Here is a 26314-nt window from a genome sequence, read left to right as displayed (position 1 = left end):
ACATCTAGTACATTGGCGCCGTCTGTGGGGACTTGCGACAGTCGAACCGGATGGAGGGCGTCCTAGAGGAAAACCCTTCAAGCCAGGATGACTCCCAACTACATCGCCCAACCACAGAACACCAGGAAGTCACAAACCAAGCTAGAATAGCAAGTACTATCCACCACACGAACGAACACGTCGTCACAGACCCGCGATATCCTGAGAAAGCCAGGGACAAAGCAGCACAGATCATCCAGGATCTCTGCCTCCGGGTCCAGGAACTTGAAGGCAAACTGACCAACAGAGAAAAGCACAACAACGAACACGGAAGCCAGACGACTTCCAGGTCAAGATCCCACCGCGGCAGGTCGCCAATCCGACAACACGATAGGAGAGACGGTCGCAGCGTCTCACGCGACCACCGACACGAGAAATCTCCGGAGCGGCGACACAACAAGAAACACCACCGCAGCGCTTCCATGATCTATGTCGTCAACACGACTCAGACGAGGATCGAAGATACCGACACACCAAATGAACTAGAAACGACCACACCATAATGGGAGCTACACCCTTCACAGAAAAAATCTTAAGAGCGAAACTTCCAAAGGTTTCGACAAACCCACCGACATGAAGTATGATGGAACCAAAGACCCTCAGGAACATCTAACGGCCTTCGAGGCCAGAATGAACCTAGAAGGAGCGGCCGACGCAGTCCGATGCAGAGCCTTCCCGGTAACCCTTGCCGGACCAGCGATCAAATGGTTCAACGCCCTCCCAAACGGGTCCATAGCCAACTTCCACGACGTAGCACGAAAATTCATGGCCCAGTTCACGACCAGAATCACCAAAGCCAAACACCCCATCAGCTTATTAGGGGTCACGCAAAAGCAAGAAAAATCCACAAGGAAATACCTCGACGTTTCAACGATGAATGCCTAACGGTCGATGGACTCACGGATTCCGTTGCAAGCCTTTGCCTGACTAACGGCTCATGAATGAAGATTTTCACAAATACTCACTACTAAACCAGTATGGACCATGCACGAAATCCAGAACGTCGCCAAAGACTACATCAACGATGAAGAAGTCAGCCAGGTCGTTGCTGCCAACAAGCGGCAGCACGCCAACACCCAACACGCATTCGGCTCCCCGTCATAACCCATCACCCAAAGAGAATCAATGGGACCACCTAGGCGACCACCAGCCACCAGAATAGGCAAATTCTCTAATTACACGCCCTAACAGCACCAATTACGGAGATATACCATCAATAGAAGATCGAGGCATCATTCCGAGGCCCGACAACTCAAAGAAAGGATGGAGGCAACAAAACCTTACTGTGACTACCACCGGGGTTACGGCCACAAAACACAAGATTGTTTCGACCTTAAAGACGCTCTTGAACAGGCCATACGAGATGGCAAACTCCCGGAGCTCACCAAAATCATCAGAGAACCGAGACGCGCAGAGAGAGACAAGTCGCCGGAAGGAGAAGGGCGTAACCCGAGAACTCGAAAGCAAGCCCGCAGGAGAGCCCGGAGGAAGTCCCGACCATCATTGTGAACATCATCACAGGCAAGGACGTATTGAGCAAGTCAAAACTAGCAATGAAAAAATATCTCAAGGTGATGGCTATCAGAAACCAAGCCCAATCGCCACGGCCGACAACACGATAACGTTCTCCAGAGGACTGCCAACACGGCACTCAGCCGAAGATGCCCCCTTCGTCATCTCAGCCAGAATTGGAACAGGACTAATACGAAGGATACTGGTAGACACCGGCGCAGACTCCAACATCCTTTTCCGAGGAGCCTTTGACAAGCTCGGGCTCCGCAACGACAACCTCCAAACACACCGCCACGGCGTCACGGGACTCGGAGACAACTTTCTCAAACCAGATGGCTCAATTACCCTCCCCATCACCATAGGAACAGCAATCAAAAAAGACAATCCTATCTGAATTTGTAGTCTTAAAAGACTCCACAGCCTATAACGTGATTCTCGGAAGAAAAACAATCAATGATTCTCCGCAGTCATCTTTACCAAATACCTCCTCATGAAGTTCATAATCAACGACGGCTCTGTGGGTACCATTCACGGGGACCGAGAGGTCGCAGCCGAATGCGACAACACCAGCCTAGCCCTAAGGAAAAAATCCCGAGATGCGGTCGGAATATTCCTAGCCGACTAGATGCGCGACAAGACGGCCAACCTAGGCCAGAACCAGAAGGAGACATGGAAAAGCTACAAATAGGGCCAACCAAAGAGGAATACACCTTCATTAATAGAAACCTCCCATACGACCTCAAAGAAGAACTCTCCCAACTCCTGAGACAAAACAGAGATTTGTTCGCATTTACACCAGCCGATATGCCGGGAATTAACCCCGACTTAATGTCCCACCATCTAACCGTGGACCCCCAAGCTAAGCCAGTGGCACAAAGGAGACGAAAAATGTCACCAGGCCGAGCCGCCGAAGTCAAAAAATAAGTCAAAGCCCTACTCGAAGCCAACTTCATCCGGGAACTCCCCTACACGACCTGGCTAGCCAACGTCGTACTAGTAAGGAAATCTAACGGGAAATGACGAATGTGCGTCGACTACACGGACCTCAACAAAGCTTGCCCGAAAGACGCCTTCCCTACCAAACATCGACGGATTAGTAGACGCAGCATCCGGCCATCGATACCTCAGCTTCATGGACGCATATTCGTTTACAACCAGATTCCGATGCACGACCGAAGAAAAACAGCATTCATCACCCCAGACGGAACATACTGCTACACAGTGATGCCCTTCGGCTTGAAAATGCTGGAGCACCTATCAAAGACTTGTCAACAAGATTTTTCGGGACCTGTCGAAAACAGTTAGAAGTCTACATAGACGATATGCTCGCCAAGACTGAATCCGGCGAACATTAACAACGACTCAAGGTCATATGAACACCCTACGAAAACACCAATGCGGCTCAACCCGGCAAATGCGCCTTCGGAATAGAGGCAGGGAAGTTCTCGGCTTCATGATTACGCAATGCGGAGTTGAAGCAAACCCGGAGAAATGTCGTGCCGTCCTCAAGATGACAAGCCCCAAAAACCTTAAAGACATCCAAAAGCTCACCGGCCGACTGACCGCGTTATCACATTTTCTCAGGCATCGGCTCAAAAAGCGATCCCTTTCTTCAAACTAATGAAAAAAGGAGCCCCTTTTAAATGGGAGACGGAGTGCGAAGAAGCATTCCAAACTTCAAGAGGGTCATAGCGGAACCACCTATCCTCGCCAAACCCAAACAGGGGAAACACTTTACCTGTACCTCTCCATAACGGAAGAGGCACTCGCAGCAGCTCTTATCCGCGAAGACGAGAAAAAGCAGCAAAAACCGTATACTTCATAAGCAAAGTCTTACAGGATGCAGAAACTCGCTATTCACGCTTAGAAAAACTTGCTTTCGCCCTCCTTACAGCCTCCCGGCGCCTGCGACAATACTTCCAAGCTCACCCCGTGACGGTCCGAACCGACCAGGCGGTCAAGCAAGTATTACAGAAACCCGACCTAGCAGGAAGAATGCTAGCATGGTCCATCGAGTTATCCAATTCCAGATCAAGTTCGAACCCCGGAACGCTATTAAAGCACAAGTCTTGACCGATTTCATCGCCGAAATGACTCCGGGAAAGCTCACCCTCGAACCATGGAAACTGCACGTCGACGGCTCGTCAAACTCCACTCACGGAGGTGCCGGAATCATACTCAAAACCAAAATAGGATCACAATTGAACAGTCAGTACGATACGAATTTCCAGTATCAAATAACCAGGCAGAATACGAGGCCTCCTAGCAGGCCTGACCCTAGCCCGAGAAGTCGGAGCAAAGGCCCTAGAGGTAAATACGACTCCCAGGTAGTCAGTTCCCAATCAACGGAAGCTACCAGACACGAGATCCCCTGCTCCAACAATACCTCACCAAGGTAAACAAACTAAAAGAAGGGTTCGAAAGCATCACTATACAACATGTTCCCAGGGAACGAAACGCTAGGGCAGACCTACTTTCCAAGCTGGCCAGTACCAAACCGGGACACGGTAACAAATCGCTAATTCAGGAGGTCGTTAGGTCACCTTCTGTATCAACAACAATCAACGCCCATCTGACGTCCTCAAATCGGGAGTCCTGGACGCACCCTATCCTACAGTACCTCCTCGACGGAACCTTGCCGCCAGACCCGAAAGAGGAAAAGCGAATAAAAAGGGAAGCCGCCAACTATACCATCATAGCAGGACAACTATACAAACGTGGTTTCTCGCAACCCCTACTCAAATATGTCGAACACGGGGACACGGAATACATACTCCGCGAAATCCATGAAGGCTGCTGCGGTCACCAGTCGGAGGCAAAACATTAGCCCAAAAAATCATCAGGGCTGGTTACTTCTGGCCCACAATCATTCGAGACTCCATACAATTAGTAAAAAGCTGTGACAAATGCCAAAGACACGCCAATATCCACCAAGCCGCCCCACACCAACTCAGCACCATATCGGCAGAACGGCCGTTCGGCACTTGGGGATCGACCTCGTCGGGCCCTTCCTTACAGCTCCCGGCTAACTCAGATATCTCATTGTCGCCATAGATTATTACACCAAATGGATCGAGCCGAACCTCTGGCCTCCATAACGGCGACCCAGTGCCGGAAATTCGTTTGGCGACAGATCATCACCCGATTCGGAATCCCCGAAGTCGTCATCTCGGACAACGGAACCTAGTTCACCGACAAAAAATTCAGAGAGTTCTTAGAAGGATTACACATATCCCATCGCTTCAGCTCGGTGGAACACCCCCAAACAAACGGACAGGTGGAATCCGCAACAAAATAATCGTCAAAGGACTAAAAAAACGGCTCGACGAAGCCAAAGGACTGTGGGCAGACGAATTAGGATCGGTCCTATGGTCATACCGAACAACACCACAAACGACCACGGGGGAAACGCCTTTCCGATTAACGTACGGCGTAGAAGCAGTCGTCCCAGTAGAAATCGGAGACCCAAGCCCCAGAAAAACGGTCGGAGGTAACGATGAAGAAGCAGAACGAGACCTCATTAACGAAGAACGAAACATAGCTCACATCAAGAGCTCGCACTCAAACAAAGAATCAGCTTAAGATATAATCACGGCGTCATCCGACGAGAATTCGCGGCCGACGACCTCGTCCTACGACGAAACGATATCGGTCCCCCGACCCCAGGAGAAGGAAAGCTCGCCCCCAACTAGGAAGGACCATACAGAATCAAGGCTGTAATCGGAAAAAGGGGCGTACAAACTCGAACGGCTCAACGGCGACGAAGTCCCGAGGACATGGAACGCCGCCAACTTGCGACGATACTACACCTAGACCGACCTAAATAGGTCACCCCTTTATTTTTTCCTTTCTATTTTTATCCTTTATTTATATTTTTTCTCTTCCCAGATTTCCAAGGTTTTAAAGGATTTTCATCTAAGTTTTAATCTCGGGTACTCTTTCCGCCGTTAACGGAGGGTTTTAACGAGGCCCAACCATTCATAAATATTCCATTAAAAGCTATTTCTACTTTTCTACACGTCCCAAATACGGAACAAAAGACACGGCCACGACTGGGGTACTGATCACCCCCAGGCCACACACGGATATCCATAAAACCCGACCAAACGACGGTCCGAGGAAACGAAAAACAAACAGAATAGCTCAAACATATAAAAGGCCCGAACGGCCGAAAAACCATAATACGGAACATACAAAGGCCCGGACGGCCGAAAATACGATTAAACGGTTCCCAATGTCACAGCCCTTGGCCATCCAAAATATTCAGAAACAAACAAGTTCAAAATAAAAATTACAAAGATAAAAAAGCTACTCGAGGTCAACAATCTGGCCGTCACGAACGGTCTGAACGCTCCCATCACGGACACGTCCACGCCCAGAGCCAGCACCAGGGCCTGTGCCTTCATCGTCTCCTCGGTAGCAGCAATCGCATCTTTAGCGTCAGCCAACAGCCCCGTCTTCTCCCTCTTCAAGGCAGCAACCTCGGCCTTCAGAGCCTCCGACTCAGCGAGAAGCACGGCAGCTTGAGAACCCGCATCTGAAGCCCGCTGCCGCTCCTCTGCCAATTGAGAAAGAAGCAAAGTCTCAACCCCGGCAAGATGGAGAATCTCCGCCCCGGCTTCCTCAGAAGACTTCACCGCCCTCTCCTTCGCAGCTTCGGCAGCCTCAAGTTCCCCTTCAACTTGGCTACCTCAGCCTGAGATCACGAAGCTTCTTATCCAACAAACCAACCTGAGCCATCACGGGCTCAGCCTTCCGAACAACGACAGCAGACCGGAGGAGAGCACGATACACCGACTTAGCATGAAACGAAACATCGCAGCCATCAAAATACGGCTCCGTTCCAGGCATCAAGTGTTTGTCAATAAACCCCGGGGCATCGAAGCGTCGGTCCATCACGCTGGGCACAAGACCCTCATCCTCAAAAGTCTCGCTGCTCGGGTCCTCTGGCCTTTTTCTCTTCCGAGAAGCCTCAGCAGCCGTCACCACGACGACCTCAGGAGAGTTCACAGGACCAGGAGAAACTTGAGCATCGGCCCGTGCACCCGAGGGAACCTCCTCCTGAGAAACCGGTTGAGAATCCACGGCAGGGTTAGAGACAGGAGTAGCCAAGGACGACGACCCCTCCTCCTGGGCCATCGCCGCCTTCAAACGCGCCAAGGATGTCAAGCCACAGCCATCTCAACTGCAAGGAAACAACAAACAAAATCCCAAGTTACAAAAACGGGAAACAAAACACAAAAACCAAGAAAAGAACAGACACACACGACACTCACCAACATACGACCGGCAAGCAACCGGATCACCCATCACGTCCAAGGATTAAGAGGACGCTCTCCAAATAACTGCCACAGAACAAGAGCGATATCCCGCTCCTCCGGGGACAGAAACTCCTTCGAAACCCGAGTAAACACGGACGGACCAGCCTTAAAGTTCCAATAAGTGGGGAACCGACGTTCACCCTCCAGCGTCAACCAAAAGAATGATGCCCCTCGCGGGACGAACTTTAAAATAACCACTCTTAAAACCATGGAAGGAATCTTCATACAAACCGAAAACACGACGGTGGGCTGAGCTCGGAAGGACACATACCCCTTCTTGTGCTTCCCCTCCTTAGTCGGGAGAGTACACAAGAAGAGGAAAAGGAAAACGTTTACTGAGGCAGGTAGCTCTAAAAAATCACAAACAAGTTCGAAAGACCGTATCGCCGCCCAGCTGTTCGGATGTAGCTGGGACGGGGCCACGGAGCACCGGTTCAATAACTGCTGGACAAACGGAGAAAAGGGAAGCCGAACACCGAGCCGGGTAAACATCGCCTCATACACCCACATCCAATCCGGCACCGTCGGGGAGTCGAGATTGGTATAGCAAACCTCTCGTCAACCCCAGGGAGGGAAAGCTCATAGTGGCGTTCAGCATCGCCACCCCCACAAACAACCCCTTCATCACGGAGCCGTTGGAGGTCCGCCTCCGTCATCCGCGACGGCGTCCCCCAAACATCACTAGTGACCCAAGAAAAAAGGACAGGAACACCCCCCGCCGGGGCCACCGGAGCCCTCACACCCTCCGTCCGTCGGCGAGCCATACCTAAAATATCGACGAGCACCACCGTCAGCCAAACCTCACGGCAGAAAACGGCGGATGAAACCAAAAACAAACACCACCACCGCACACCACCAATTATACGGTGGCACTCGCCCCCCCTTTTTTTAGGAACCCAACAGAACTATCTACCACCATACAAACACCATAAAACTACTCTAAAGCTACACTTAGCAAAAACAAAACAAAGGCAGCAGAAGACAGAGCAGAAGAAACAAAAAGAAACGAAGAAATACCAACCTGATAAATCAAAAGAAAGTAAACCCGAAGGAAAAATGCCACAGAAGAAGACCAATCGAAACCACAGAACGCGAAGTGAAGAATGGAAAATACTCTGATTGAAAAAAGAAGCAATAGAGAAACAAAGACGAGGAAACTGAAGAAGCAAAACCAAAACGGTTTTGAAAAAGTGAAACGACGAAAATACCCCCATAAAGCAAAGCAAACGCGAGGGCAAAAAGAAAAAACACGGCTCGCAATAATACCCCCATCGAAAAAAGTAACGCCTCGAAGAACGCAACGGGCGCGACTGATACGGAAGAGTCACGTCAGACCTAAACGGTCAGACGAAACTTCCACGACACGAAACCAAGACGCCGACTCATCTCGAAGGAACCAGACGGTCACCCGAGAAAAAATCGAAGCCCGCAACGAAACAAACGTCTCCCAGCGACAGCCCGATCTCGCTCGCTCTCCCGCTGCGGGGGCAACTGTTACGGATCCGACCCACGGATCCTGCGCACGGAGCAGCCCTCATACCCGGTTGCTCGGGAACAATCCGTTTCGACTTGAAGGCCCAGAACCGGCCCTTCAGAGCTCCTAACCAACTTTCGAATTCAAACACCTCTCTTATCTTGGCCAAACAAGATAAGATAACTATCATCGCCTATAATAAGAGGACCCAGGTCCCTCCAGGTATCATTCATTCCACTCACCTTACCCCTCTTAGATCCATCCTGACTTGAGCGTCGGAGTGTCTTTTGCAGGTACTTCCCCCGCCCGCTCTACTCAAACAGTCCGACATCCGCCTCGACCCACAGGTTTCCGATCATCCTCTCAACCCGTACCAGAGACATCTAGTACAAAGTGCATTATCAAAAATTTGATATAATCTAAAAGATCAGATTAACTTCACCAAACAATCCTAAATAATCATGATTCTCAATCTCTATTTATCTAAATTATTATCTATTTTTGGTGACATACATAGACTCGATACATTTCGAATATAAAAACAGACCCGAATCACACTACTATTCTGACGATCACTTTCAATCTCAAAAAAGAAAATAAGATAATAATATGCTTAATTTTTCTGATTTCCTTATTTGCCCCCCCAATTGAATCTTAAAAATAAAGAAATATATATAAAAAAATCTATTGTGATAATATACATGTCCCTGTATTTAAATATTAATATAATAATAAAAGTTATTGTATTATATGAATTTGATCTATTAAGATCGAATAAAATCATATTTACTCAACTAAAAGGTGCAAATATAATAATCCAATTACTTAATTATTCAAATCTAAATCTAGCTTTTTAAATTTAGATAGACTATTAGTATTTAGTAGTTTTTCTTAATAGTTGATGAGATAATATATATATATATATATATAATATATATATAGTTTTGGCAGTGTTATATATAATTAATAATTATTTTTGTCTAACGACTTCTACTATAAGTATGATAAATTCTTCACTTAAATGAAAAAAAAAATTATATATATATATATATATATATATATATAATTATTTGATTTGAAATTTTGTTTTTCTTATAATTTTTTTTGTCTCTCCTACACGATTATAAAAAGAATCGAATTTGTTCAATTTAAGTTATATTTTTTAATAGATTCTTCAATTAATGAGTAATATTTTTTATATTATATTATATCTTGTATTAGTAATAAGTATATTAAGCAATGTGACTAAAATATTAAATGAAAAGAAAATACCTTTAATTAATATATTTTAAATTTGTTAATTAAAATGAGAAGAATTTTGATAATAGGTTTTAAATTTTAAATATTCAAATATATTAATGTTAATTTTTATATTTTATGTATTATTTTTGTTTCTATTATTAAAATTTTTGGATCCGTCAGTCAATAACATGTGGATCCTGTGATTATTTTTACTTTTTTTTTATATGTGTAAAGAGCAAGAATTTAAGAAATAGAGAAAATATGAAAATTTTTAATTAAAGACTAATAGAAAGAAAGAAAGAGAAAGAGAGAGTAAAGAGAATTTCAATTAATCAAGAAGAAAAGAATTTATCACTAAAAATAATAATTATAATTATATTTTTACTATATTTATTTATAATAGATCAACTACTAATAAAATTATTTTAATTGGGCTATTAAATTTATTTTTATCTTCGTTTGATTCGCATAGTTATTGGATCGGATTCGATTTAATTTGCATTCTAATAGAATCGGATCGTGATATTAGATTCGATTCATCTATAAATTTGGCATCACATAATATAAAAATGTAGATATTAAATCCGATCCATGAATTTAGTGCAGATTAGATCGACATTTTAACTATATTCAATCCATCCGTGTCTTATTTCTATTCTACTGCTAAAAGAGATTTTAAAATTCTTCCTAGATCCCCGTTAATAAAAAATCAATCTTCAATCCAAAGCAACAAATATATTTGATGCATTAAAATTGGGCCTAAAGTAGCTATCACCCATCTTCTTTTTATTCTGGGCTTACCCAGCATCTCCAGCGGCTCCTTGCCTCTGCCCTGGGCTTCACAGCTGCCGGAAGAACCATCGGCGCACCAAGCACCACCGTTCGTCTTTAGTTCCTCCTTCTCTTTCTTCCCTCACTGTTGTTCTCTGTTGCGTTTTCTCTGTCTTCTCCCGAAGCCGCTGATACCGGTGCGTGAGGTTTAGTCTTTGTTTGGATCTCAACTTCACGATCCCAAGGAAATACCGCCGCCAGGAATAGTGTTGGCTTGGCCACGATTGAGGAAACACGACGGAACAGAACGCCTCCTCTCACCTTCGCCGCTTCGTCAACTCGGGTCGTCTTGACCACCGCGTCGTTTGTCGCAGTCTTTCTGCAGCTGATCCGCCTACGACCGCTGCGTCGGTGAACCAGTAAGTCGGCTTTGTTAGAAAAATTACATTGCTAGACGCTCTTGCTGGTAAGATTAAATGGTGAATTTATATATTCCCTATATGCTGATTTTGATTTATCTGTAGGTAATATTGTTTTTCTTTTGAATTCAGGTTATGTTATATGCTAAGTCTTGCTAGTGGTTTGGTAATTATCTAAGATGTTGAAGAATGTTTTAGGACAAATGTTAACGTTCTTTTAAAAAGATATATAATCTAGCTTAATTATACTACTCTTTTGGGCTATTCCTAGAGAGTTATTGTTATTGTTTAATGTATCCACATTCTCTCCTGATTCATACGCTATTTTTTTGTCTTCTTAATCCTTACTGAAATACTCCCAAACAGTATTCTCTGGTGCCCATCTGGAAAGCGTGAAAATTGATCAGCATCAATGAGGAAAACCTGTACTTGTGAGTCTAGTTGCTCCAAAAAAACTGCACAAGTATATGAAGTTGTGACCCCATGCATGCATAAGAAAAATTTATATTGAACTGAAACACATGATATTGTTATCCAAGTAACCATCACTTGTTATAATAAGTTAATGATTTGAAATGTTGAATGTTGTACACATGACAAATATGGAGAGTAAAATGATGAAAGATCATTTAATCACATGCAAATGTGAAACAAATGATTTCTCGCTCCCTCAGGCCTTAAAAGTTAAAAAACCAAAGGAAATTATTCCATTCTCCTTGAAAGTGTAATATTAATATATGTCATCAATGGATTAGTTATTTTATTTCTTCCTTCATCAACTCTGAAGATAATTGTTTTGTTGGAAGCTATTCTTTTGAGATTTTGAAAATGATTGAAGAATTTGTAAATGGATCTCCCTAAAATGCTAAGAAATAGATTTTATATGTTTCCATAATGGGTCTTATTTGTCTTAGATAATAGAGTCTAGAGTGTATAATTCATGGTAGTGTGATTGCTAAATGCTAGCTGTAGTTTGGATGACTCTGACTCTATGATTTTATGGTTTGATTATTTGGGTTGGAGAAAGAAACTCAATATTAACCCCCATCTGCATAAAAGTTGGACAACACAAAGTTACTAGGGATATTGGTGTTAGATAGCATTGTATTTGAATGTAAATGTGTTGGACTTTGATAATCATAGTTTTAATACCTTGAAGAATCCGCTTTACATAGTAACGTGTGATTACAATATACCATATTTGCGAATGGCGGGCAATGACTGTTGGACTAACATGAACCCCAACATAAAATGTAGATACAATCAGAAGATTCAGCTGGCATGTCCACAAGAATCTGGTGAACATGGGATCCACATGATGTGAATCTGTTGCTGCAACTTAGAATCATCCTCCAATTCTGGGATGTTAGAGCAATGGGGTATGTAATGTTCAAATAACATAATTCATTCTTGTACTGATTTATTTAAATAGATGATGATAATATTCTACAATGGTGAGCACAAACATGTTTTTGATTTTAAAAAATGAGGAAAGTTAGTTTAGTTTTATTGGAACTTTGAATTACGTGGTAACTTGATTTTAGCCATCTTGAAACATCATTACACGATTTTGTTTAGTTTTGAAAGTAAATATATTTCCAGTTTTTTCCCTTTTCTTAAGTAAATTACTATTTTCACGTGAAGTTCACTATTGTGGGTTGAGGGAGAGGTTATATATTCCCCTGCAAGCAACTAGTTTTAGTATGAATTAGTATCACTTGGAATTATTGTCGATTAATAGGGTTCTTTGAATTTTAGGAAGACTATTTCAGCTGTATGCTCCCGTGTGCGCAGTGTTGATTATCACCCTAAAGGTAGCACGTACTTGTATGACTTGAACTTTGTGGTCATTGTTGAAGTGTTAGGTGTGTTTATACATTTCTTAAAAATGGTTTAAAAATCTGTCTAATATAATGTGTTGTAAGCATTTTTCCCCTGAAATTCACCAATGATTATAGATGAATTATCAGCATTGTTATCACTGACATTCAGCTGTAGATTCAAATATACACATAGATTATGTTTGCTTTGTTTTTCCTTCCTCCCAAATGTTGAAAGATACTTTAAGAGTAAAGTATTGGTTTTGTCCTTAATGTTTGAGGTAAGTCCCAAAATTGTTCCTAACATTTAAATCATCCTATTTAAGTACTTAACATTTTAAAATCGTCTCGATGTTGTCATGCCGTTAGTGATTTGTTAACAGAGTTGACGGGTAGGACAATATTGAGACGATTTTGATATGTTAGGAACTTAAATAGGACGAAAAACGTTGACGACAAAAACGATACATTACTCTATCATGAAAGTAAATTTTAACCGAATGAATTGCATTACAAATTCAAGACTTTTACTTATCATGAATGCTTGTAAAATGACTAATAGATAAACTTCCGAAAAAGGAAAAAAAGAGCATGATACATATACGATAAAGTAAAAATTAAATGTTTTTGTCGCTAATGTACTTTTTTTAAATGTTTAATTTAATTAAACTTTATTTTCAACTTTGAAATAAATTTTAATTTTATTATATTTAATTATTTTTTTAATCACATCTAAGTAAATTACTCTTAATCACATTACTTTCATTTTAAGTAAGTTTATTTTTTATTATAAGTAAAAAAAAAATAAATTGAATAATTATATATCGTAAAAAAAATTGATATTATTAAAGGATAAAATTAAAATTTATTTCAAGGTTAAAAATAAAGTTTAATTAAATTAAACATTAAAAAATTTCGGTATATTAGAGACAGAAAGGTATAATTTATACTTTAATATGTACCATACTCTTTTTTTCTTTCCTAAAATTTTATCTACTAGCCATGTTACAAGAATGAGTGAAATTCTTGAATTCGAAATGCAATTCATTCCGTGAAAATTCACTTTCATTTACTTAATTTGGTAATTTTTCTAAGTGTAATATATCGTTTTTTTTTTCCAACATTTTGTCCTATTTAAGTCACTAATGTTTTAAAATCGTCTCAATGTTGTTATATACCGTCAATTTTTTTAACAAATCACTAAAGGCAACACAACATTGAAGCGATTTTAAAATGTTTAGAAGTTAAATAGGACGATTTAAACGCTACGGAGAAAAACAATACTTTACTCTTAATTTAAATTATGCCACTTCACAGTTTACATAGCAGCTGACTTTTGAGATGGTAATATTCTACCATATTCCATTCTTATTAACTCAGTTGAATTACTATAGTCTATTCAGGTTACTTCAAAACATGAGTCTGGGATACATATCTGGGATCTAAGAAAGCTAAAAGTTTCCATCCAAGAGTTTCTGGGACATACGCATTGGTAACTATCACCTGTAATTGAAGAGTTGTTTCATTTCTTAGTTATATAACAAAGGATAATGAGAAATAATATGTAGAAAAACAAATACTCTCTATTCCATTCTTCCCTCGTGTTATAATCATGATTTTGATTTCCAAATAACTTATGTCTTTATGCCATTAAAAGCTTTTCCTTTTATGAAAATAAGCAATTTGAATTAAAAGCTTTTCCTTTTATAATCATGATATTGTTTTTGCAGACATCTGATTGGCAATCTGTATTACTTGTATTGCGAGGACATGGATTGTCAAATGTAACCCTGAGTATGACAGAATGATCTTGGTTATCTCTCTTTCTCTCCCTTTCATACACAACACACACAAACACAAGCATAATGAATTACTTACAAACCTCTTCTATTTGTTCATTTGTGTATGAGGTTATTTAATTATTTTCATGATGCAGATATTACACAGTACTGGTACAGATTCAACAGTGAATCTATGGCTTGCCTCTCTAGGCAACGATGATGTATCAACTGAGAGGTCATTTTCTGATTTTAGACATTATTAAACATTTTTTATGACTAATATTATTTTTCTGATTTGCCTATGTTTACATTTCTGCAACCAAGCTGAGTCACTTGTTGGGTTGATCCTTACTCAATACTTATTTGATTATGAAGATAACATTTGTGGTAAGAGATTTCTTCCTCTTTTACTTAAATTCTTGATCTTTATTGATTTTTATTTCCAACTATTGGTTTATGTGACACCTCACCTGGAGTTCTTGTGAACCATGGATCTTTGCATCATTATCCTATGTTGGCAGGATAAGACATGAGAAAAGCTTTTGGCTAATCTTAAGTCTTAAATTGATAAGTTCTTCTAATGAAAATCAGAAAATGTTAAAGAAAAACTCTTCAATTATTCTCTGCACCAACTTGATTTCTCTTATACTATGCATTATGTGGATGGCCTTAGCTATTTTATCCAATCAGCAGTAAGCTTTGACTGTAAAACAATTAGATTTGCTGCTCCTGGTGAACCAATATATTGTATATTGTAACCACCACACCAACACATTGGACCTAGGTTTGAGTGTGTCACCTGAGTTTCTTGATGGTAAGGGCTCAGATCAGTTAGCCTTGTTTTCATCCTACCCTTCAAATAATGTTTTTGATTATGTATTTGGGTGATGAACTTAGCTGGTGCCAATGGCATATACTCATTCATAAGATCAGACTCCTTGATTTAACACTTCTAAGTCATAAACAAAAATATCACCTATGGTTTGGACCCAAGTATAACAATCTAATCAGTAATTTTCTTTCATAATTCTATGCATTTATCATGTAAGTTAGATGTTGACATTATAAATAGCCATCATATCAATTTGGCATTTCTTCTTTTAAAACAAGTTGTTATATAATCAGTTAAATCTTTCATCTCTAGAGAATGAAGTTAAAATATGAATTACACCATTGTTTCCATTTGCCTTCTTGTTCTGTGTCAGTAATTTCCTGTTCCTTTGGTATTGAGATAAACAGATGACTAGAAGACCCAAATGTTCATTACATCATGTCATCATTGGTGGGTTGATGTGGCAAACATATATAATGGTTTATGTGCTTAACATCCTTGACCAGCAATCCTTCATAGCCCTGGAATTTTTTTTGTTTAGGTTGGTTTATGTTTCTAACATATTCTTTGGTAAGTCACCTTATGTAATTCATGGTTAAAGTTCTTTCTGTATATCTTGAATTTGTCTGATGTACAATATGTGTAACTTTGTGGAGATAATAACTTTAGAGTAATGCTACATATCTAAGTTTTTTATGAATCAAGTTCAACTAAGTTAAATAATAAGACTTGGAATAATGTTAGTCATACCTTGTTTTTGTTATGTTAGACCAACTTGGATGGATTTAGTTAAGAAAAAGACTTGGATGTGTAGCATTATTTATAATGCGTTCAATTACTTAGGCCTAGTTTGGATAAATAACTTAAGGGTCTTGCTATGGTATAACATCTATACATGTAGAACTGATGTCACTGATTTGTCCTCATCCCATATTGACAGCCGCATTTACTGTGGTTGAATTGGATAGTTGGTGGAATGACCTTGCAGCAGCTTTTTCAGATGAATCAGCAGAGGGTTTGTAGTGGTATAATTGTGATTAACCATGTCAATTAGCTTCATTGTTTTTTTGGTGAGTATTGGGCTAAGTAGGTTGTTCAAAAACCTGTGGAGTTAGGCCAATGGATGGGCTTCGAACTTCATATGAATATATGACTAGAAAATACACGGTGGTCTTAATTTCTAAGGTAAAACAACCACTAAAAACTTACCAAAAGACAAAAAAGACAACCACTAAAAAATGTATAGCTTTAATCTAAAAAAAATTACACAGGTATTTATTATTATTATTATTATTATTATCATTATTATTATTATTATTATTATTATTATTATTATTATTAAACAGTCCCAACATATAACGTGAAATACCAAATCTTCCACAAAATAATAATGTTCTATATACTCTTTTTTGTTAAAAAAAACACAAATATCTGTTAAAAATTAATTACTTATTAGTTTTATTGCATTGTTTTGAAAAAATTACCCAAAATATATGTAACGAACATGCTCCGATTTTTTATAATAACAAATTTATATGTAACATTATTTGTGATTCCAATCAAAATTTAATATCGGTAAAAAATGTGGCATTTTCCCAAATTATATCCAAAATTAGATCTAGGTTAATTATTCAAATTTTTTTATAACCAAGGCCTTTTCACATTTTTTAATTTAAATTTAAATTTAAAATGAATAACAAAACAACACTTAGGGTGGATTTGGATTTTTCTTTGAAACAAGTAGCTAAATTTTTTAACTTTTTTAAATGGATCATTTCAATATACAAAACACTATTTCACATTTAGTATTTTTAAAAAAGAAATTTTAAATATAAAAATTGGTAAAATTTACTTTTAAAAATAGCTTATAAAACTAATTTTTAAAAAAGAACTTTCTAAAGTTATAGTATCTATATTTGATAAACCAAATTAAAAATAATTTTTAATAAAAATAAACAATAATAATTATATTTGATAAAATAATTTTAAAATTTAAAAATAATATAATAAAATAAATATAAATTTAAATTTAAAAATTATTTAATATATAAAATTATATTAAATATTTTAAATTCGGTAAAAACAAGACAAATTAATATCATTTAGTAAATACAAACTGTGAACATTCCAAAAATAAAATTAATAAACTTGCCATTAATAAACTCATTGGATAATGAATAAAAATTAGAATTGTATCAATATAATTAAAATGATTAAAAATATTTTCAAGTGATAATAACTGGTGCCATTGTCATCTGATTATCATATCATATTATTATTATTATTATTATTATTATTATTATTATTATTATTATTTTCGATTGATAATTAGTTAAATAATGTATTAAATATTGATTTTATATAACTATAATAGAGATATTTTTTTAAATTAATATAGTTATACAATATTACTTAAATGTTAATTATAGTATAATTATAATAAAAATATTTTTATAAAATAAACTTAGGAGATGAAATAGTGCATTTAGTTTGACAAGAAAATGGATTCATGAGAAATCAACATGTCACTTCCCAGGAACGGACCCATACTTATTGAAGAGGGGGCATTTGCCCCCATAATATTTTTTCAATGAAACTAATACTTTTATATATATATATACTAGCGTGATAACCCGTGCAATGCACGGGATTCACGAAATTTAAACCCTTTTAAAAGAAAAATACTAAGAATATAACTAAAATGTATTCTACAAAATAGACATGTTGTATTAATTTTGAATAATTACAAAATTATCATTATACTAAAAAAAATAGAATACAACAATTATTCAATATGTCAATAAATGGCATAACATATTTTCTAAGATAATAAAAGATAATAAGATATCCAAACAATTGTTAGACACTAAAAAAACAGAAAAAAAAAAAGTTCAACAGAGATGTAGTTTACTATTATGTATTATCTTAGAAACACATAATTTCAAGATACCTACTGATAACAAATAAAATATATACAACATATATAAATTTGTTCATCAAACAAAAGATAAAATATGTCCAAGACAAATTAACATATAATTCAAAATATCCATCAAATAGAGTTATACATAGGAGGTCTAATGTCGCTGGATCGATAACTCTATCTGCCGTCTAGCTATCGAGCCGAGTTTCAAAGTAATGATATCACCCTCCTTTAAGTTGTATATTCTACAACATTCCCTCCACCCAACTCCAATTTCCATTCTCCACCTCTTCCTCCACTTTTCAATAAGTGGAAGAAGAAGACATTCTTCTCTACATTGGAATCTGGACCAGTGATTGTCCAAATTGAGCCATCTCCACACAGTTTAAGATACGCAGCGAATTTTGAAGCCAAATACTGCAAAGAATAATTCATAGTTAACACAAACATAAAAAATTTAGGAAGAACATCCAATCAGCTTGCAAGAAAAAAAGATAAAAAAAAACTCTTTTGAAATCAAGTTACTAATCTAGGTTGTGCAACATCCGAAGCTGTGATTTTCTTTTCATAAGAAACCTATGGAGAGTATCTAATTAAGGATAATACAAATATGTTAGTCGCCACACTGAAAAATAGCAAGTTATCCCATGATATTAAAATCAGAAACACAAGAAAAAGTTACATCTAGCATTACCTAGGATCAACCAACTCGTTTGCCGCGTGACTTTGTTCATTAACCTCCAATGATAAACTACTTCCACTAGACAAATCTATCGGATCATTGGGATTATCCCCTAGCAGTGCCCCACTTTGATCATTGTTTTCATCAGCATCTGATGAAAACTGATCATCCGATGGTTCAGACCCGGAGAGAACAATCACATCAGCTGATGAGTCCTCATCCATCCTGGTGTACTTTATGTAGAACACTCTTGATACATTATCAAGTGTCTCTGGGTCCATTAGCTCAGGAACATAGAAGTCAGGATCAAGGTGAACTCGGATGGGTTGGTTATCCTTATCCACAATGAAATAAAAAAAAATGCCAAAACCGACATACCTAAATTAAACAGATGCCCTCTACCAATAAAATAGAAAGTTCTAATATGTTCAAATGAGGAGTCAGTTATGAGCAACTGATAATTCTTTCTTATCACCTCCAGCACTAAACAATTATCTAACTCGTCAATGACATAGAACATTGGCCCCAATTGTTCCCCATGAAACAAAATTTGGGGGAAGAGCTCTGTCACCCTATATTCAAAGTTCTTCCCAAAGTTAATTCATGTGTAACAAAACATGCTAAAAAAGCTTCACATAATTTTAACTAATTATTTAGCAAAGATCCTCTTTTTTAAATCTACCATTATTACCAACTGAGCAACACAAGAGAACAATAATCACGTAACTGAACTAACATTATAATGAGAAGAAAGCTTTAGCATAAATAAATGAGAAGATTCTAGTTCAGTAAATAGCTCAATGAATTTAAAAAAAATATCCATAGAAAAGGGACAAAAGGGCAAAGCAATCACTCCCAGACATGCAGAAAATAGTAGATTTAACAAATTCAAGAACATATAGTCAAATCAGAAATCTAATTAATTGAGATTGATACCATTGTCCAAAACTGCACATTGGCCATTATGTTTCGTTACCTGCTTATCGAAAACGCGAAATCTAAAAACCAGCTCTTTTCCGCTGGGCCAATATACCTGTGTTGCTAAAACATCCTATTAAAACATAATGGTACAATTAGAATTTAAGACTGAGACTTTTAATCAAGAAAACAACTAACTAAGTATACAAAAAAATAAAAAATAAAAAAACAGTAACACACTAAAAGCACATTAATGAAAAATAACCATGAGACAAAGTTGGAAAACTATTACACAACATATTTTACACATTACAACAACTTCTGAAATCTGGCCTACATATAGATGAGAAGCCAATAAAATTAAATTACAACATGAAAAATATCTTAGTAAGAATTAAAAAAAAACTATACATGCCATAACATCAATATCAATATTTAATTGACATTAACATTTTCAAAAGTTAATCTGAAATATAAAAAAAAAAAATCAAATTGAAAATGAAAAAAGAAAACATCTTGTCTAATGCTCAGCACCATACCTGTTTGGATCTTTTCTATTGGCATTCATGGCCATTGAGACTTATCAAATAGAGAGACTTGCAATAAAGATTCAGGAAGAAAGAATAGATATTGTCTCCTACTGCAAAAGAGAGCATCATAATAAAGTCAATCCTAATAGGATTTCAACAAATTCAAGAAAAAACAGCTGATAAAACTGAATCGAGACAAAAGAACAAATCTAAAAAACGAACAGCAACCATTCATAAAAAAAGATGAAATAGACGAAAAAAAATTGTTATTAATTCCAGCAAAACAAATGTCTCAATGAAACTAAACTTTTTTAAGCAGCACGTAAAAGGACTAGAAGTAAACATGTACTTTCACTTATCATCAAATAAATATTATAAACCACATAAAAGAGAACAAATTCAACATAATTTATATAAAACAATCATCTCACTAGAAAAAATTTAACCTATCATCGTAGTATTTGATTTGATTCTCATAACACAGTGTTCATTCTTTAGCAATCAAAGGCCACAAAAAAGAATCGAAACAAAAGGTTCCAATTAATCTTTTTACAAGTAGAACAAAATTTCAAGCCAAAACTATTTATAACTAAAATCAATAAAACAAAAGGTAATAATACAAACAAAAATCTGAAAAAAATTCACAAACAGAACAAAATTTCAACCCAAATCTATCCGTGTTTTAAAAAAAACCACATGAACATCATGCTCAGGATATTCTACAAATACAATCATAAACTTCCATTATGATTTTTCACATTTCAGGTAGCCTTTTCTAAATATGAAAAACCTTCTATTTAAATTTATATTTCAGTTCAAAACGAAAACAAAATAAAATAAACTCAATATGAGTCCAGAAAGTAAATTTCTAAATACAAACACAAAAATAAACATTTTCTGCAAGGAAATATATTTTTTATGTATATAATAAATTAGCACTCAGCCTGTCAACAAAATTATAGTTTTATGTAATTCAATACACATCCAAAAAATCCTAAAAAAACCACAATTGATAAATAAATGTAACCATATACTAATAGATTGCGATTAAAATAACAGTAATTTACAACACATAATTTTATATAGAAGGAGAAAAATTTTAAAAAGGCAAAAAAGCTAAATTTGATTGTCAATTTCTTTTCGTGCAAAAAATTCAGATAAAGATAAATACCAAAAATGTTTATGATACCATAATCCAAATTTTTTTAAAAAATTATATATGGAGAGCAAGATTTATCCAATACATTATCAAATAAATAAATTAATATAGAGAAAGAAATTACTGAAACCACTCATGTTAATTTACATTATATTATGTAACCTTAAATGTAGCTTCTAATTAAGTTGATTAACAAAAGTAGCAGCTACCCACGTGTCACAACCTGCGAACAGGAAGCATAAAAAAAAGGACTTAATAAGAATCAGATGTTGGAGATATCCAAGTATCACAGATCAGTAGTTTTGGAAATCAAAAATTTCTTTCTTTCATTTTAAATCGGAGAAGAACGTCTCCTTGAATGATACATGCATGCCAGTAGCAAAAGAAAAAAAGTGAAGAGAAGATTATGTTGGGACTGCAACAGTTAGGGCAAAAGGTTAAATTGTTATTCTATTATCAGAAAGTTTACCTGTTCAAAGGAATGGAGACGCGGAGAGGACTGGAGCTGATGACAAACTTGTATCTTGTAGGATTATTTGAGGTTTAACGATGCAAAAAGTAGGACGGTGTCTTTCTGGATTGAGTGAGCTGAGACCCCAGAGGGAGAGGATGCACAGTGAGGACGTTAGGTCTTCTTTCTGACCTTTTTTTTTCTTCGCGTGTGTGTTTTGTTTGTGAACTTTCTTTTTTTATTGTGTGTCTGTGTGGGGGTAGGGAGGGGGGTGGGAGAAACCAGAGACACCCTTGGTCTTCTAATCTTAACTTCTTAACGTTAAAGAAGTAAAAATATTAATAGAAGATATAAGATTACAATTAAAATAATCTAGATAATTCATTAAAATAAATGACACTAAAGAACGGTTATGAGAAATGAATAATTAGACAATACAATTAATTTAACAATTAATAATCAGAAAATTTTTAATACTTAAGAAAGCTAAAAATAACTAAATATTGAGAAAATATATGGTAAATATAATTTTTTCTATTCATTTAAGAACTTTTGAATCAATAAATTTTATGTCCAAAGTTTAACTAATTTTTACAATTTTTTGTATTTTTATTTTCCATTGATAATTAGAAAAGAAATGATGGAAAATGACAAAAAAAAAAGAAAGAAATAATTACTTAACAAAAATGTAGGCAATATAAAACAGATTAACATACAAATTAAAAAATATAAGTAAAAAATAAGTAAGAATGTATTTTTTTTAATAAAAAATATGGTTCTTCCTGTTAAATATGAAACTTGTTAAAAGAAAAGTTAATTATTGTTAATAATGTTATGAGTAAAAATTTTTTTTAGTAATAAAATCTCCAACCAATTTTTTAAAATAATATTTCCTTTTTTATATAGAGAGAATCAATAACTTTTATAACATTAAAAAAAAGTCAACTTTCTGTAGATATTAATTGTTTATATATACTGTAGAATAAAGTTTTTAATTAACCCACAAACCAAGAAAAAAAAGAAGAAAATTAAATATTAAATTTAAAATTATCTTCAAGTACAAAATGAAATCTAAAACGGCTATCAAATTAACATGACATTTGAAAACTTAAAATATCCATTTCTCCAAAAATAATTTTATAAATAAATTGAATCCTGTAAGAAGTAAATTAATTTAGCCTAAAGAAAATATATAGTTATAATAATAGTATAGGAATTAGGAATATAAAAAAAAAAATCATCAAACCATGTTAAACAAAATCATTAAGTACAAACCGGTTTAAAAGAAGCCTAACTTTCAAAATTATCTGAACATAAAATAGGAATGTTTCCTTTAATATCAGAAACGATAGCGAATACCCATTTCAGCATCCATAACAACGCAATCTTAAACTAACCCAAGGAATCAGTGAGAGTAAAGTTGCTCCAATCTTTTTGTATCATAAATTAGAATTTATAATTGAAACAGTTAACGGAAAAAGTAAAACAGTTCTGGTCATGAAAGGGGAAAAAGATCATCTAAAATGTGGAGCATCGGAAAACTGGAAAAGTAAATTTCTAATCACCTTTGAAATTGTAAGTTTTATTATTTTTGAGCCCTAGTATCTTATTTCAAGGTGATTAAAGACTTACTTCATCACTTTACCTCATTGTCACTCAGCTCTATAAACATGCGGTTGATATGGTGTCGCTGGCTCGACCTGCTATGCTACAGAGATCCTAAATCCATTCGATTCAGCTGGCTTAGACACCCCATTACTCTTCAATGCAAACTTTAATAGTTGTTCTGCCTTAGACACACCATCATTCTTATGTACAAAGTCTATTAATTATTCTAGCTTAGACACAACCATTTTTATATGGAAAGCCTATTAGTTTCTCTGGCTGCTGTTGATGATTTTCTGCGAAGACAGACATACTACTGAAGTATACAATGAATAAAACTTAATCAATTCTAATAGGCAGAATTAGTTTGATATGAAATAGTTATTCATAAGCAAATTCACATAGAGCTACAGACTCATTTATTTCATTTTCTTCTTTTACTGTCTAACCACACAAAAGCAACCTCATCTAGCCAGAAAATTAAATAGAGAGCATCACGGAACAGAACAAACCTGAACAAACTTAAAAAAACTTCTAGATATCACCGGACTCAATATAGCATCAGGAAGACTCAATCAGTCATCAGAACACGCAACTAACTCACAACCAGAAGGGAAAAAAAGCATCAATCCAAAAGAGAAATACTTTGCCACTTTGATAATATAAAATAAAATTTTTTATTTTCTAAAATTAAAAAAACCATCTTACTTAACTTCGCCAAAACCATATTCTCTGAACCCAAAAGCTGCTGCACAGTTAAAGAACGGGTAACTAAAAAAGGCAACAAAACCAAATTTGACTCTCAATCACTTTGCATGTAAAATCTTTGGGGAAAAAATTAAATTAAATGTTAATGATAATTGCAAAATCAACATGGACCTCACATACAAATAAGAATCCCATTAGTTATCCCACATAAACAAAAAAAGGAAAAGAAAAAACCAATATTTGAAAACATTAATTAGGGGTGCATACTTGAGTTCATATTTGCTTCCTTCAAAGCACACAAGTCACAATAATGCAATTAAAAGGAAGCACAAATACAAAGAGAGAGCTCAAGAAATAGATGATAGGCATAATATTGAATAAAAACATGGAAGAAGACACGGTTTGAATTCGAGGGATAGGGAGCCATTACCAATCGACAAAGAAGACGCTTGAAAAGATGATGATTGGACCTTTGTAGCTGCAACCGCCGTTGCCGAGGAAGTGGGATGCGATTCCTCAGTTGCCTTGAAGCAAGCCGCCGGCATAATATGCATTACGGAAATGAGAATTTGGGAGACAGGGAGAGCGATAACAGGGCATGAATGGCCAGGGATTATCCGGAGCAGTAGGAGTGAGTTGGCTATCTATGAAAAAAAAAGAAGGGGAAGGTTGGATTTAGGGTTTCAAAAGAAAACAGAGAGGACGGCAAGCGTTGAAGCGAAAGAGAGATAACAGAGGGAAAAGATGAGGGAAGAATGCAAGGATATACTTAAACTCAATTAAGAAGGTGCAAACATACAGTTTTGCATATCCTTTAAGTCCTTAAGCAAGTGCTCTGTCATAAAACTTTTGCACACGCCTACGACTTATAAATCTGTCACCTATCTGCAAACATAAAATAGGTAATATGACATCTAGTTAAGATAGCATATCGGGAAAAACAAAAAATAATTTAAACTTTAAACAAAACCTCATCAATTATATCAAAATAAAAAAGCAGCAGCTCACACCATTAAGAGTCCGAGGTTAAGGAATCACTTTCAAATAAAAAAGTACTAACCAAAAGGTCCCAAGGAGAGCAAATAGCTACAGCCACAGCTACAGGAAGATTCTGACCCTCCTCACCAAGATACTTTACCTGAAAATAATTTTTCAAATCAAACAGTGGAGTGCAGAAACCAGCTTTCCCACAAATAACACAATGTAGAATAATCAATCATAATGTAAACTCCGACATGAATAGTAATTCAAAAGTAGATAGAGTATGTATCAATGATCATAGCATAGCATAACAACAATCTAAAATTTTGAGCATGATCACCCTAACCAATTTGATAAAGTAGGAATTATCAGGATAGGTCATAGTTTGGAAGAATATGGACCAAGTTGAAAAGCAAGAAATATCAACAGTAATTCAATTGCTCCTAGATCTTTGGTATAAATGGCACTAGAAGATGCATGTCATTATTTGAAATTTCTACGTTTAGAAATGTTAACAACACTTTTTCACTTCCTCTACTGAGTAAACAGATATTTTTCTGATACCTAACCTCACCCCCATCACGATCGTCACTGCTGCCACAGTATCACATCTTGTTCGTCTTGTTCAAATGCTGCTTATCCTTCTCAGTCTGGTCCGCCAACACCACCGTAGACTTCTTCCTATTCCGATCCGACCTTTCTTCACCGGAATTACAGAGAGAGTGAGAAGAGATCTGTCATTGACAGGGCACCGAATCGAAGTCAGTTTCACAAAAAGGAAAGTAGGGAGAAACGTTGATGCTTCACCAGTATGTGGAATGCCCTAACCTCAGCTCCACCACACCGTGGCTATTGCCACAGTACGACATCTTCTTCCTCTTGTTCAAATTCAGCTTATGCTTCTCCTTCTGCTCCGCCGGCACCCGGAGACTTGTTCCTCTTCCGATCGGACTCTATCTTCGCTCGAATTCCAGAGAGAGTGAGAAGGGATATGTGACTGAGAAGGCTCCGATGAGAATCAGTTTGACGAAGAAAACAGATAGTGAGCAAGAGAAAATGCCTTCCCAATGGAACACCCCTATTCCCCAATCAGATTCATCCTAACTCCATCGTGCGGTCCACATCTATTGATCTAATCCATCCGGT

At 36.8% G+C, this 26314-nt stretch overlaps 1 protein-coding gene and 1 long non-coding RNA gene across 2 annotated transcripts; both read left to right on the top strand.

The window, feature by feature from the left end:
* Positions 1-2574: 2574 nt before the first annotated feature.
* LOC140183455 (uncharacterized) lies at positions 2575-4378 on the top strand. The gene is made up of 4 exons (XM_072231899.1): positions 2575-2851; positions 3276-3363; positions 3446-3946; positions 4000-4378. Exons 1-4 carry the CDS (start codon positions 2575-2577, stop codon positions 4376-4378), a joined length of 1245 nt encoding a protein of 414 aa, XP_072088000.1.
* A 7750-nt stretch (positions 4379-12128) lies between these two features.
* Positions 12129-14723, top strand: LOC114927322 (uncharacterized). Its single transcript, XR_003817643.2, has 4 exons — positions 12129-12157; positions 13993-14090; positions 14329-14411; positions 14535-14723. It is a non-coding gene; the product is annotated as an uncharacterized lncRNA (long non-coding RNA).
* Positions 14724-26314: the final 11591 nt, after the last annotated feature.

Source organism: Arachis hypogaea, unplaced genomic scaffold, assembly GCF_003086295.3.
Source record: "Arachis hypogaea cultivar Tifrunner unplaced genomic scaffold, arahy.Tifrunner.gnm2.J5K5 arahy.Tifrunner.gnm2.scaffold_184, whole genome shotgun sequence".
Taxonomy (NCBI): Eukaryota; Viridiplantae; Streptophyta; class Magnoliopsida; order Fabales; family Fabaceae; genus Arachis; species Arachis hypogaea.
The sequence above is the reverse complement of the archived record's forward strand: the minus strand, read 5'-3'. Positions and strand labels throughout refer to the sequence as shown.

Bases quoted from the DNA above. Each gene is read 5' to 3' on its own strand.
- LOC140183455 (XM_072231899.1), top strand. From the start codon at position 2,575: ATGTGCGTCGACTACACGGACCTCAACAAAGCTTGCCCGAAAGACGCC. The intron at 3,364-3,445 runs GTATACTTCATA...CCCTCCTTACAG, and splicing joins GAGAAAAAGCAGCAAAAACC to CCTCCCGGCGCCTGCGACAA. The intron at 3,947-3,999 runs GTAAACAAACTA...ACATGTTCCCAG, and splicing joins TCCAACAATACCTCACCAAG to GGAACGAAACGCTAGGGCAG.